Source organism: Macaca thibetana, chromosome 11, assembly GCF_024542745.1.
Source record: "Macaca thibetana thibetana isolate TM-01 chromosome 11, ASM2454274v1, whole genome shotgun sequence".
NCBI lineage: Eukaryota > Metazoa > Chordata > Mammalia > Primates > Cercopithecidae > Macaca > Macaca thibetana.
Genome location: NC_065588.1, coordinates 47853436 through 47867795, shown reverse-complemented (window position 1 = coordinate 47867795; position 14360 = coordinate 47853436). Strand labels below are relative to the sequence as shown.

Genomic DNA, 14360 nt, shown 5'->3' with positions numbered 1-14360 from the left:
TTGGGGGGAGGGGGAGAGCAACTGGCAGAGCACAGAAGATTTTTAAGGAAGTGAAAGTATTCTGTATGATATTATAATAGAGGATACATGTCATTATACATTTGTCAAAATTCACAGAATGCACAACACCAAGAGTCAACCCTAATGTAACCTATGGACTTTGGGTGGCAATGATATGTCTGTTTAGGTTCACTGATTGTAACAAACTTACCACTCTGGTGTGGGATATTTTTTTTTTTTTTTTTTTTTTTTTTTTTTTTTGAGGCGGAGTCTCGCTCTGTCACCCAGGCTGGAGTGCAGTGGCCGGATCTCAGCTCACTGCAAGCTCCGCCTCCCGGGTTCACACCATTCTCCTGCCTCAGCCTCCCGAGTAGCTGGGACTATAGGCGCCTGCCACCTCGCCCAGCTAAGTTTTTGTATTTTTAGTAGAGACGGGGTTTCACTGTGTTGCCCAGGATGGTCTCGATCTCCTGACCTCGTGATCCGCCCGTCTCGGCCTCCCAAAGTGCTGGGATTACAGGCTTGAGCCACCGCGCCCGGCCTGGTGTGGGATATTGATACTGGGGAAGACTGTGCCTGTGCTGGGGTAGGGGGTATATGCAAACTCTCTGTACCTGCTGTTCAACTTTGCTGTGAACCTAAAACTGCTTTAAAAAATAAACCATTTTTTAAAAATCAATTCCATACATATTAACATAAAATCATTTAAAGAGTTGAGGAGCTCTAGCTTCACATCAGCGCCATATGAATTAACAGTAGAATGCGACTTAAAAAAATACCATCTTGAGCTTTATTAACAAAGAATTTGTTTCTGGAACCAAAGTCTACTCAATCCAGGGCTGGCCAATTTGCCTGTCTTCTCAGATAAAAGCCTCATAAAGACAGATCCTTTGTCATGTTTGCCACTATGTTTCCAAGGCCTAAAACAGTGCTTGGTACATAATAAGTGCTCAATAAATATTTGTTAAACAAAGAAAATAATGATAAAAAGAGGTCAAAGAATGAACCTTACAGAAATGAGAACTCTAATGCCAATAGGAGCCAATTCACTAGGCTTTGAAGATGATACTCCGTAATCATTGTTACTTTCTAGTAAAATAAAGTTCTAGTAAATTTTTTATTAATTCTGATTTTTAAAAGGTTAATGAGTGAATAACTAGAATAGATGAAAGTGTATCTGCGGCTTGTTCGCAGATGCCTCCAGACAGTGTACTCTCTCTTCTGAGATAGTTTCAGACTGAAGTTGTGCATTTCACAACCAGATCCTCCACATCAGAACTGTACAGCCAGAACTTGATGTACAGAGCTAAGGGAAGAGGATCTTTAGTCATAATTTGGAGAATACTATTACAGAGAAGAAATGTTTATAGGACCAGAGTGTCCTAGATGGTTGAAAACACAGCCAGATACCGTGTTTCTTTTCCAAGTGATCCAAACCATATTGAACACATAAAGAAATCATAATTTCTTGAGTTGAAATCTAGGAAGTAAGTAGGCTTCTGGATCTTTATGATACAGTGTGAGACACTTCTGGATCTGAAAGGAATGATTAATACATCTTCACCTAATAATCCCTAAGAGTTGCCTGTACATACTTTCAGAGAAAGAGAGTCCTTCATTTCAACAAAGGAGAGAGTCCATTCTCTCACTTGATAACATAGTCCAGAGGTTCACAAGTCCTTGCAAAAAGAAGTTCCTCCCCATAACTAACTCAAATTCTCCCTGTTACATTTGCAGCCCATTTTTGTTTCAGTGCCTAGAACCAAAAGACATGGTCTGGAAAGCATTTCTTGAGTCCCCTCTGTGTGACTTCTAGTCGATCTTCTCTGTCAACACTTTTGATTGTTCTCCTCTGACAGCCCTCCAATACTCCTTGTCCGTATCTGAGATCCATTTCCCAAAGGGCAAGACACTTCTTGACCAGAAGCTGTAAGCACTGCCTAGCACTCTACATCAGCAATTAAACTCAGGCCCTTTGCTCAATTTTTAAAAATAAGCAGAAAGCACACTTACTAATAGAGGCTAAGGTGGTCCAGCTGGCTGTGCATGTGGATGGGGTAGGTCTCTGCCAGGTGAATCAGTTTTTCTATTGCTTCATAGATGAAAATAATGCAAATTAGGGAGGCAAATGCTTCTTCAGTGAAACGGGTAATGTAGCAGACAAGGGAACTGGCATCAGTTGCCACAAGGACAATACACAGGAAAGCGGTCCACAGTCCAATACAAGCTCGCAGGGAGAGGTATGAAAGAGCATAGTCTCTGAAACAAGACCAAAGTTCATCAGAAAGCACGGATGGATGGCATTAAGAGACAAGGAGTCAGAAATGTGGTTAATTCATCTCATCTAAACCAGCACTGGAACCCAGTTTATCCCTAATTCTGACTGTATTTTAATTCTAAATAATGCTCTGGCACAGTTATAATACAGATTTGCCTCACAGGATATGGGCAAGGATATGAAAACTGAAAAAAGAAATTGTCTCATATACATTCCTGCCATTACTACCTAATGTAATTATGATCTTATTCTTGCAGTTAAAAAAAAGGGGGGGCTGGCCCTAGTCCCATGAGCTGCTACTTGAAATATAAAAGGAAAAAAGAAAAGATTATATAGGAAAAGTTGGGAAACCACAGCACTCGTGTGCCCCACTACCGCTAGCAAAAAAAAAAAAAAAAAAAAAAGGCGGGGGGATATGAGGCCAAATTAAAAACTAACTCACAATGGAAATGGAGAAGTTTGAATTAGCTAGGGAAAGTCTTTTTAAACATAAAATGTCAAGACTTCAATAATGGCTGAGGAATATTAATCAAACTCATTAAGAATATGAGATCTGAGGCCAGGCACGGTGGCTCACGCCTGTAATCCCAGCACTTCGGGAGGCCAAGGCGGGCAGATCACAAGGTCAGGAGATCGAGACCATCTTGGCTAACACAGTGAAATCCCGTCTCTACCTGCACTCCAGCCTGGGCAACCGAGCGAGACTCCATCTCAAAAAAAAAAAAAAAAAAAAAAAAGAACAGGAGATCTGCTATTTTAGGTATGGTGCTACCTGGGGGCAGGACAACAGACCAAATTATGGTCTCCTTTCAGGTTTCTTCCAATCCAGATGATATTGTCTGTCTGTACTGAGTTTTAATCCTGGCAACATTTAATCCTGGCAACATAATCACTAAATCTGGTTAGGGTTTTCAGAAAAACAAATGTCTTACTTGCAGAATTTGAACAAAATCTTTTCAAACACAAGCACTGGCCCAGTACTTCCCAGGATGGTGAGAGCCTGTCCCGCAAACAAGGAATAAGCAATCCCAGTCATGGAGGCTCCAAACAAGGATTCAATTGCACTCTGAGAGGAAAAAAAGCCATCACTGAGTCCATAGCCCATCAGTACAGAGTAATGTTGGCTTAGCTACATTCCTGACTTTGCTCTCCTGTGTGCCTTGATGGCCATTTGCTTGTATTTCATCTTAGCAAGAGTGATGTGCACACACCATCTAATACTCCTATAAACAGATACTACTTTAATAATTCAGGTGCCCAGGTCCATTGACACATGATTCCTTAACTAACTCCTATTCTTCAGTGACTCAATTTGGTATTTGAAAATATATAGAAAGCACAGTGATACCATTCACACTACAAGCTCACATATAGAGTCACTTTAAATCTTATTTTAAAATGGCATCAATATATCCAATTTCCATCACTGAGGCAATAGAAAATTCAACTAGGCAACCAGCTACTGAAGCCGATGCTCAAGCAGAAGAGTCTGTTCTAAAGAGAGGACTGTGTTGCTCTTTGGTATGATGTCAGAAGACCATGGTAATTCAGAGGAAAAATCTTCAGTCCTAGACCAGGTAATTTCCCCCACAGTGGACTTGGCCGCCGCCACAATATTTTAGGTCTTGTCTGGGACCATTAGAAGTGGTTAAAAGTCCTTACTATGCGTCCCTCAGTGGCTTCTCCAAGCAATCCCCCAAAGGTGATGACAGGTGACATGCAGGCACAGTACAGGAACAGAAAGGAGGCCAAACACTGTAAGCTGAGTGCATCCCGGTAGTCACTCCAGTACCAGGGGGCCTTCCGCTTGATGTCCAGCACCAAGCCCCCAAATAGCCTGTGGAAACACAATAGACAGGCCTCTAACATAGTCCCTCTTCCCTAAAAGCATGTAAACAGCACACATTTGAAAGCATTTCAAATGTGCTCTGTTTTGACGTAAGACTTTGGCTTCAGTTTGACTCCAGTACAGATATCTCTCTTTGGTCAGCACAGAGTCTCTTTGCAACCAAGGGTATGACTTATGGTATATTTAAATGAATACCCTAAACATACAAAGAATTAATTTAGATATGCATATTATCCATTCAATAAAAAGTTCAAAAAAATTAACATGAAAGCAAGTATTAGCTTCAGACTTTAAATTCTGAGCTGTTAGGAGGAAATGTGCAAAACCAACTTAAGATATTAAAATTGCTAGTTTTATTAAATGTTTTCTAGATAAAAAGCCCCTATCACATGCACTTTCTTACTCTGAACAACTACCCCCCTTACTTGTGACAAATGTGTATAATAATTCATTCATGCAATTGACAAGTAGCAGCAGATACTTGGTGCCAAGCACTGTGCCAGGTACTGGAGATGCAGCAATGAGCAAGACATGAACAGCCTTGCTCTTCAGGACCAAGTCTAGCGCAGGAGACAGGCAGTATTGTGAGGGTGCTATGGTCGCATAGAGCAGGGAGGGGCATTTCAGCCATGACTTCAGGGAGGGACTGGGAGTTAAGCAGATGAGGCAGAGGGACCAACATGGGTGACACTTAAAGGTGAGAGTGCTTGGTGGATCAAGGTGCTGAGAGATGTGAGTGGATAATACAGTGCGAAGGGTGAATGCCAATAGACAAGGCTGGAGAAGCTAAGCCAAAAAGGCCTTAAAAATGGTTTTATTTACTATTATTATTATTATTTTTTGAGACAGAGTCTTGCTCTGTCGCCCAGGCTGGATTGCAGTGGTGCAATCTCAGCTCACTGCAAGCTCCACCTCCCAGGTTCACACCATTCTCCTGCCTCAGTCTCCTGAGTAGCTGGGACTATGGGCGCCCGCCACCATGCCCGGCTAATTTTTTTGTATTTTTAGTAGAGACGGGGTTTCACTGTGTTAGCCAGGATGGTCTCAACCTCCTGACCTTGTGATCCGCCCGCCTCAGCCTCCCAAAGTGCTGGGATTACAGGTGTGAGCCACAGCGCCTGCCAGAAATGGTTTTAAGGAATTAAAACTTTATCCTAATAGCATGTCAAGTTACTGAAGAACTATAAACAGAGGAGTGACATAATCAAACATACATTCTGGAAGGACCACTCTGTGGTAGTATGATGAATGGAACATAGATTAGGATGAGAAGTGGATGGATTCAAGAGCTAATCAGGAGGTAGAATCAACAGGACTTGGTGGCAGGACTTCAGCGCCCTTCTCCTCTTCTCAAAGATGAGACAGACCAAGACCAAGATATCCCACACTAAGGAGGAGATGTGTTCCCAATTCAATCACTTTTTCTAAGAGTGGAGTAACTGCACCAGGGAGAGGGCTGTCAGGTGAATAACAAAAACAGCCACTCAGCATTTTATAGCACAAATCACCTGGTTTCTTCTACCAATCAATGGCATAGAAAAAAAGGAAGAGGGACTATTACAAAATGGGAGCATAATAACCAAATGCAAACTTTGATTGACTCCTATGTCAAACAAATGAACTCTAAAAAAGATGTTGCTAACACAATCATAGAAAGGTTTAATAAGAATGGAGCACTAGACAATGTACAGAATGATTGCTAATTTTGTTAGGTTGATAATGGCATGATAATTTTTGTAATGTCCTAATCAAAGAGATGCATACTGAAGCATTTACAGGTAAAATGTTGGTGATTTGGTTTAAAATAATCTAGAAAACATAAAAATAAAATTAACTGGGAAGAAACAGATGAAACAAGATTGGCAAAATGTTGATAATAGTTGATGGGTACCTGGGGGATCATTAAACTATTCTCCCTTCTTTATGTTTGAAATTTTCTATAACAAAAAGCTATCTTTAAAAAAGCACACAAGCTACTCTCTTATGGAAGGAGACTTGGTGAGCTCTCTTTCCTTCTCTCACCTAGAAGACTAGAGGAGTATGAGGAGGCCTGGGATCTGTATGCCAGGGGAGAAGATCCAGCCAGCCCTTTCTCCTGGAACACTCTCTCTCATCTAGCTAGTACAATGGGTGTGCAGGTGGACACAGGACAGACACTTACCCACCTGCTCTTTTCCTCTGGTTCTGGTGGGTATAGTTGGGTTCACCTTTCCTCACCTTACAGCAGTAACATCATAATCTAGGTCTGGGCTTAAGGAAGAGAAGCAAAGCCAGTCTTGTGATCTGCCCTAGTTTTAGCCTACCTGGCAAACTTAGCTTAGGTAAAGGAGCTATACACATGATCTAGCCTAAATCATGAGGCCTCAGGGTTTGGGGCCAATGCTTCAGTTAGTAATAAAGTGTCACTTTGTCTTGCTTTCTCCTCTAGGTAAATAGCCCCTCAATACCTTGCAGGCAGCAGTAATTCAGCTGGGGTAAGATTCAAGTATTTCTGGGTTCTTAGCTAACATAGCATCTTATTATCATGTGATTATCACCTCTTCATTACCAGTCGTCTTCCTCTGGAGAGCATAATTCTGTGAGAAGAATCTCCCTGTATAATAGTGACCCCCTACACACACACATACACACACACACACACACACACACACACACACTCTGAGGCTACCTGAGATGCTGCCATGAATACTCAGCCCCTAGACACAGGAGGAGAGGAGTGTCTGTGAGCAACAGACAAAAGATTTATGTGAAATGGATTTCTGAGAAGCCATGAAAAGGGAAGACATCTATCTGTCTAGCAGTGATTAAAAGGCAGGGAAAGATCTGAGCTCTTATGGATGGTATAACTATAAATTAATAAAATAATTTCTGAACACTTTATGAAGTCAGCCTCATACCTCATTCATGCATAAAATCAGACTATGGTTGCACATCTACAACAGATATTCATCAGGCATGGATGCTTCTTTCTGTACTTGGGATTTCCTTTCCCTTTCAACACTGTCCTTCACATTCAAGTTTTCTGGGGCAGGAGGCACACAGGGATATGAGTTTAATTTAAGCTTGATGCAAGAAAGGACTTACCCGTGTAGAGGGTCACTAGGCTCTGGAGCATAGACTTAAGGAACCCTTCCCTGGAGGGCTTTAGAAACAGGCCAGCTATCCATTTGTCTGGTATACTTTGGAAGAAACCTGTTTGAAGTGTGGGGGGATCATCCAGATAGCAGCTCCTGATTCTTTTTTCCATTAACCCTTCCCCAAAGTGGCATCTCCGATAAGGGACAGAAATCTACCCTGAAAAGACCCTTTCCAGAGCACCCTCCTTGCTGTGGAGCTTGTGGCCTAGGAACACTCTAGTCATACTTTCTTCTTTGTTACTTATGGCATCCCTGCCTTAGTCAATATCAGGGAGGTTTAAGATCTGTCTTAACCCTGGCTTGAAGGGTCAGATCATACAGAACTCACAGTACCATTTCAATTTTGTCTTCTTTCCCACCTTCTTAGAGTCTACTTCACCCTGCCTTCAAATACTTCTCCATCCAACAAGGATAATATTCCCCAAGATGTTATTCAAGTTTTGCTCCAAGATTGTGCAACATGGCATGCATAAAGCAGTTTTGCATCTCAAAGAAACACAACTAATAGTCCAAAAAATTATAAAACCCAGGCTAATGTGGTTTTAATATGCAGTCCAGGAAAGTACAGAAACGTACAGGATGTCCACATGCAAAAAAAGGCTCACATTTACCTCCCACATAATTTGAGACTGAGAAAGAGCCCAGAGCTGGCCTGGAAATATGATCTTCGCAGCCATTATGTCACCTTGCCTAAGGAGCTACAATGGGAGGAAGGTCATATGGCTTGAGGCCCTTTACTAAGGGCTCTAAGGAAAATGACAGAAGCTCAGAAAGAGGAAGCATCTCCCATATGAAGCAGAGCTAAGCTCTGAGCCCAGAGCTTCCTTTTAGCTTTGTCAGTTCCAGAAGTTCCTGACATGACATTATGGGAGAACTCCTTCAAACTCCATTTGAATTTGTGAGTTAAGATACTTGCGGTTTGTGAATAAGCATATGATCCTGGCAATATGGGATTTCCTTGGGGACATCAGATGCCATTTCCAAGATCTTATAACTGTTGAGATCCAATATAATGGTCTCCCAAACCCTCAGGTGGAATTGATTATAAGTGACCCCCTCTCACAAAGCCTGGGACGCTAATCCATTTGTTTTCTTTGGCACCAATAGCAACCTAAAATCTCACCTCTGCACAGATACTGGTTTGAGGAAAACCTTGTTGCCCTAAATTCTACCACTTTCAAACTCTTAAGTTCCTAAACTATGGATACCCTTTATATCCAAAAGATAAATTATAATTTTGAAATATCAAATCCATACTTAAAACCTTTTCCTGAAAAAATTACCACCTCCTCTAGGAGAGTCTCTATCCTGGAACCCCTTCTGAGGACACATGCTTCCCTTGAACTGCCTCTCAATACCAGGCCTCCCCACCCAATTGAGACCTCTCCCAACTTTAAAGAAAATGTTTTTTAAAAAGGGAAGGCTGCTCCCTCTTTTCAGTGGCCCTTCCATTGCAAGCACTCCTTCTTTCCACCAATGCTCCCTCCCAGAGCACAGCCATCTTCCCCTACCCTCCAACACATTTTTCCTACCAGAAAACATGCTCCTCGTCAGGACACTGCTAGTCAAGTGCCATTCTCTCCTGTTTCTCTGTCTCCTCTCCTGGTTTCTCCCTGGATTTCCAAGATTGGAAAAATAAAATGCTTTCCACAATTCCAAAACAACTCTGAGTTTCCACTGGGTGGAGTGCTGAGGATAGAAGAGTAAGGAAAGCAACCTCAAGCAAGGACGCAGAAAAGAAGAAAGCAAGGGGTTAGAGGACATAAAAGCTGCTTTCCATAATCTGAGTCCTACCCTGAGAATCTCTACCCAGCAGAACCTTCTTAGACACAGTACAGCTTAACAGAGACAGAGCTATAGTCTCAACCTTCTCTGGGGACACCTCTGGATATCACACTAACTCAAAATATCATTCTCGTTTACCACCTTCTGACCTAGGGAATAAAACCTCCTAGTCTGGGGACCTGCTTCCCTCACTTACCTCCTCCTTGGACATCTGTCCTTAAAATGTTGGCCTAGAAGAGTAGATTGCCTATTCTGAGGCACACACACCTAAAATAGTACCTGTCTTCCTAATCTAAGGGAGTTTCTTAACCTAAAATGATTACTCAACATTTATCATACCTAGTCCATTCCATGCTACAGAACAGACATCATTCTAGAAGTATTTATTCATTTCATTCATTTGGCAGATATTGAGACCCTACTCTGTTCAGGGCACTGTGGTGGGTCCTAGGAATATAATGGAGCCCCTGCTCTTTGGGAACAAACAGTCTAGCAGAAAAGACAATAGATCAACCAATAATAATAAAGTATGATAAAGGCTGTAATGTGGGGAAGGGAGGTCAGAGCTCAATACTGTGACATTACATAGCAGGAACATCTAACCTCATCCAGAAAGAGTCCTAGAAGGCTTTCCAAAGGAAGCGACACAAGAACTGAGACTAAGGATAGGTAGGAGTTAGCAAGGAGATGAGGAAAGGGAAGAGTGTTCAAATCAGAGTGAACAATGGTAGGAAGGACTGGAGGTGAGACAAAACATGGTAGGTGATTTGAGAAACTTGAATGAATACGATATTTGATATATTCATAATACTTCTAGTCAGTGGTTCCATTTGAAATGTCATTCTTCAGCCAATAAATTCCCACTACAGAGAAGTAGGCTGAAAGAAAGAGGATGCCTCATTGCTTTACATAACTTCTACCCAATAAGCAGCATTGCTGTAAAACGTCCCAGGACTTACCGCCCAGTGCGCTGAAGTTCTGGCCCACTGTGACCCCCATGTGGTTCCTGTTCTATGTGGCAAACATTTCCATTTGGAACTCCAGGCATTTTCCTTTTTTCCTTTTAACAGAAGACTACAAAATTAGTAAAGGTAACATCTATCTTTCCATCCTGCTATCAGCAAGGAGTGGCAATGGGATAACCCAAAAGCAACCAAAAATGCCCAAGTGTTTGTAGCTTTCAAATACACTTACTGACTTGATGCAGTTTATTGACTTTACTGAAACACACACACACACACACACATACCCCATAATTTCTCTTCCTGTTCCATAGTACCTGACTCCTAACTAAGCCTTGCCTAGAAAAGAGAAAAATGGGGGCTTTGGCATCAAATATGACCTAAGTTCCAGTTTCAAATCTGCCTCTGTGTAATCTTACTTTACCTTAAAATCTTGCCCTAGAAGATAGTTTTATTCCACATTTTGTAAAACCAGAGATAGCAATATCTTTTGAGGGATGTTCCCGGGAAGGCTGAATTTGCATATATAAAGCACCTGGCTGGTGTCTAGTATACAGTAGGAGTTCCTTTCCCATCTTTAATATGTCAGAAAGATATCAGACATTCTATTTGCTCTCTTTATACAACTTGATTTTTTCATTTGATGACTTGTATACAATGTAGTCACAAGAAATGTTCTGCCTTCTCTCTGCTATTTCACATTAATCCTTCAAAATTTGGCTTAAAATTCATCCTCAGGTAATCCTGACTAACCCCATCACACCTGAGCCAATTTATGTTACGCAAATTCTTTTTTTTTTTGAGGTGGAGTCTCGCTCTGTCACCTAAGCTGGAGTGCAGTGGCACCATCTCGGCTCACTACAACCTCCGCCTCCCAGGTTTAAGCGATTCTCCTGCCTCAGCCTCCCAAGTAGCTGGGATTATAGGCACCCACCACCACACCCAGCTAATTTTTGTAATTTTAGTAGAGATGGGGTTTCACCACGTTGGCCAGGCTGGTCTCAAACTCCTGACTTCAGGTGATCCACCTGCCTCAGCATTCCAAAGAGCTGGGATTACAGGTATGAGCCACGACACCCGGCCCAGATTTATTTTTATTACTGTTTTGATATTCTAGGTGCACCAAAACAGGGCTGCATCTTGATATATTTAGCATATACCCACATGGTCTTTGCTTTGTCCATGGTGGGCAGTCAGTAAGTGACAATAGCCACATTGGCTGATGTGCATACATTACCTGGGAAGGGACGTTTTTGGGTGGCTCAATTCTAATGGAGGGATCCCACTCTCCTGGAGGAAGCACCGTCACCTGGTCTAGGAACTCATCAATCCCCGCCAGGAGATCATCTCGCTCTTTTGCTTTATATGCTACGTCATGAAAAATCTACGGAGAAGAAAAAACCCTCAGGAAAGTTAAAAGTAACTTTACATGAAACAATCACCAATGGATATGGTGAAAAATGAATACAATCTCTTGATTTTTATCTCTGTCATGGGGATCTGAGATGCAGAAAACTTTAGCACTTAGAGAAGTACAAGGATAAAAGGATTTAAAAAACGAGTGTGGAAAGAGATGCATCAAAAAGAGCTAAATACATGTCTGCTAGTATAAGAAGAGATAAGACATGACTCTAAAGTTGTACAATTATGTTACCTCCACAAAGGATGGAAGGAAAGGCAAGATGTATGAAAAAAAAATTTTTTTAAATCAGTTTTCCCAGGTTGAGAGGGAAATTTTCTTGATCATGAAGGTTGGAAACACTGGATGGAATTACTAATGAAAGTCCTTCATGAATTAAGCCTACCAATCAAAGAAAGCTGATAAAAAACACGCCACACCTCCCTCTGCCGCCTAAGGCATATGCCTTGAAAGCCCTACTTTGCAGTTTACCAAGCAGTGCAGTCCTTATCAGAGTATGCACTGTGGGTTCTATGTCAAAATGTCAAAATGTCTGGTGGTTTTGGTACAGACTAGTCAAGACATTCACACTACACTGCCTGAGGTCATACCCATGACCTTATACAAACCAGTCTCATTTAGTGGAACAGGAGTGAGGTTTCTATATGTAAATAGCTTGAATGTATTTAATTAACCATCTTCTCTTGAAAGTTAAGCCAACCTTAATATATTTCTCTCTGTATCCTACTTGGCAATAGTAGTTTCCCCAGAAAAAGATTTCTCTGCATTCTTGATTACTCAAAAAAGGAGAGATAACATAGGAAGAAAAATCCTTTAGAGCTTGGTCCTTCCACACTAGGCTCTCAGAGAAGTGCCCTGAACTACTTCCCAGCAGACATTGCAATGGAAAGTATTTTATCCCCAACAACTAGCATAGTGCCTGGCACAGAGTAAATATTCAATAAATATTTATGAGATGGAAGACTGAAGCAGAAGTTGCACATACCTCATCTGTCATGATGGTGGCCATGGATCTGCCAATCTCATGGTACTGCTGACCTTTCCCTACTGGACCCAATAAGATAAACAAAAATCTGGCAAAACACACAGAGGAGGAAATTATGTGAGTAAATATAAAGAAGGGCTATTAGTACTCTCTAAACAGCATAAGATTTCTCTCTCCTATCATACAGAAATCATCACTGCACCTTAAAAAAAAAAAAACAAAACAAGGAGACAGTAATAAAGGAGCACTTTGAGTTGCTTTGACCTAATAATAGCTCTACTATGGGCATTGGAAGCTATTGTGTGGCATCATTCAATAATGTGGTTACATTTCTTAGGGTTTCCATAGACACAATTCCTAGCTGTAGAAAATATGCTTTTTCAAAACATGGCACTGTGGTGCAAATTCAAGGTTGTCTGAATTCTACTTATTGTTCTAATAAGAAAATGATGGGGAGAGGAGAGGGATAAGGAAGTTGAAATGATCAAGCCTTACATAGGAGTCTAAATGTGTTCTGGACATCTGAATACTCTCTGTAAGTAGCAGGGCTCCGAATCACCAGCATCACCACCTTCAGAGTGCATGAATAGCCTTTTGAACAAATGCTTGTATATCTGCAAACCATGCAAACCCTGCCAGAATTGTGTAAAGGGAAACAAATACTTTTATTCAGCGACGTTTCCCTGGAATATGGCTCTATAGAATTGAGAAGATAAGACTTGGCTTCCTATTTTAACAAGTTATTGGCCCTTGCTATGTCCTGTGAATGGTCTCAATTCTCTGTTTCCAAGACTGAAGATACTGTGCAGTCACAGCCTGAGAAATCTCAGAATTCCTTTTCATGGTGGTTAATCAAATATACCTCAATTTTCTGAGATTACTGATTTTTTTTAAAAAAAGGACAGAGTCTCACTCTGTCACCCACACTGGGGTGCCATGGTGCCATCCTAGGATTCTAGCTCATTGCAGGCTCAAACTCCTGGGCTCAAGTAATTCCCCGCCTCAGCCTCTCAAGTAGCTGGGATTAGAGGCACACACCAGCACATCTGGCTTTTCTGCTGAATTGTAAACACCATTCCTAAAATTAATTAATTCTAAACTTCAGTATTAACTGGTTTCTTCTACCAGCACTACATAAATTTGAATATTAGATAGAATGCATGAGTTTTATCTTTGCCTTTACCTTGTTGGGATTGGCACTTCTGTTAGGCCTGAGAGAAGAACAGCTGGAGACAGCCTCACGAAGGCAACAATGGGACGGTCCAAAATATCCACCTCACCAACCAGGACATTGGAGGCCTCAGCCCCAGTAGGAATTTTTTTCATGAAATGAAGGTCTACCTGAAAGTTCAAAAGAATCCTCTGACAACTTGGGAACCACCACCTTAAATATCATTTTTTAAATTTTTATTTACTTTTTTTTTGAGACAGAGTCTTACTCTGTCACCCACGCTGCAGTGCAGTGCTCACAGCTCTCTGCCTCCCAGGTTCAAGCAATTCTTGTATTTCAGGCTCCCCAGTAGCTGGAATTACAGGCATGCACCACCATGTAAAGCTAATTTTTCTGTATTTTTAGTAGAGATGGGGTCTTGCCATGTTGGCCAGTCTAGTCTCAAACTCCTGGCCTCATGTGATCCACCCGCATCAGCCTCCAAAAGTGCTGAGATCACAGGCGTTAGCCACGGCACCCGGCCCCATCACCTTAAATATCAATCACCCTCCTCATACCTTACACTCATATGTCATTTTATGGTTAGCAAATGTTTTCTTACACTATTTTATTTGATCCTTACAAAAACCCCAGAAGGAAGATATGACAGACTGCATTCATCCCACTTAAAGGAAAAAAAAAAATGAAGTATCTGAAACCCAGAGAGGTGAAGTTGCCTTGCCCAGGACCACAGAGCTTTTAAGGTATAGATTTGGATTTTAAAACCAGGTATT

General features: G+C 41.5%; 1 protein-coding gene across 2 annotated transcripts in view; it reads right to left on the bottom strand.

Annotated features, from left to right (window-relative positions):
• Positions 1-14360, bottom strand: part of SLC4A8 (solute carrier family 4 member 8) — a 90734-nt gene that overhangs the window by 42607 nt on the left and 33767 nt on the right. The window contains exons 8-14 of one of the 2 annotated variants that reach the window (XM_050748715.1): positions 13600-13757; positions 12417-12504; positions 11249-11395; positions 10009-10109; positions 3941-4115; positions 3211-3344; positions 2014-2259 (exon numbers count right to left, since the gene is read on the bottom strand). In XM_050748715.1, coding sequence (XP_050604672.1) covers positions 2014-2259; positions 3211-3344; positions 3941-4115; positions 10009-10109; positions 11249-11395; positions 12417-12504; positions 13600-13757 — 1049 coding nt within the window. The remainder of the gene's footprint in view (positions 1-2013; positions 2260-3210; positions 3345-3940; positions 4116-10008; positions 10110-11248; positions 11396-12416; positions 12505-13599; positions 13758-14360) is intronic. The other variant, XM_050748716.1, reaches the window with a different exon arrangement.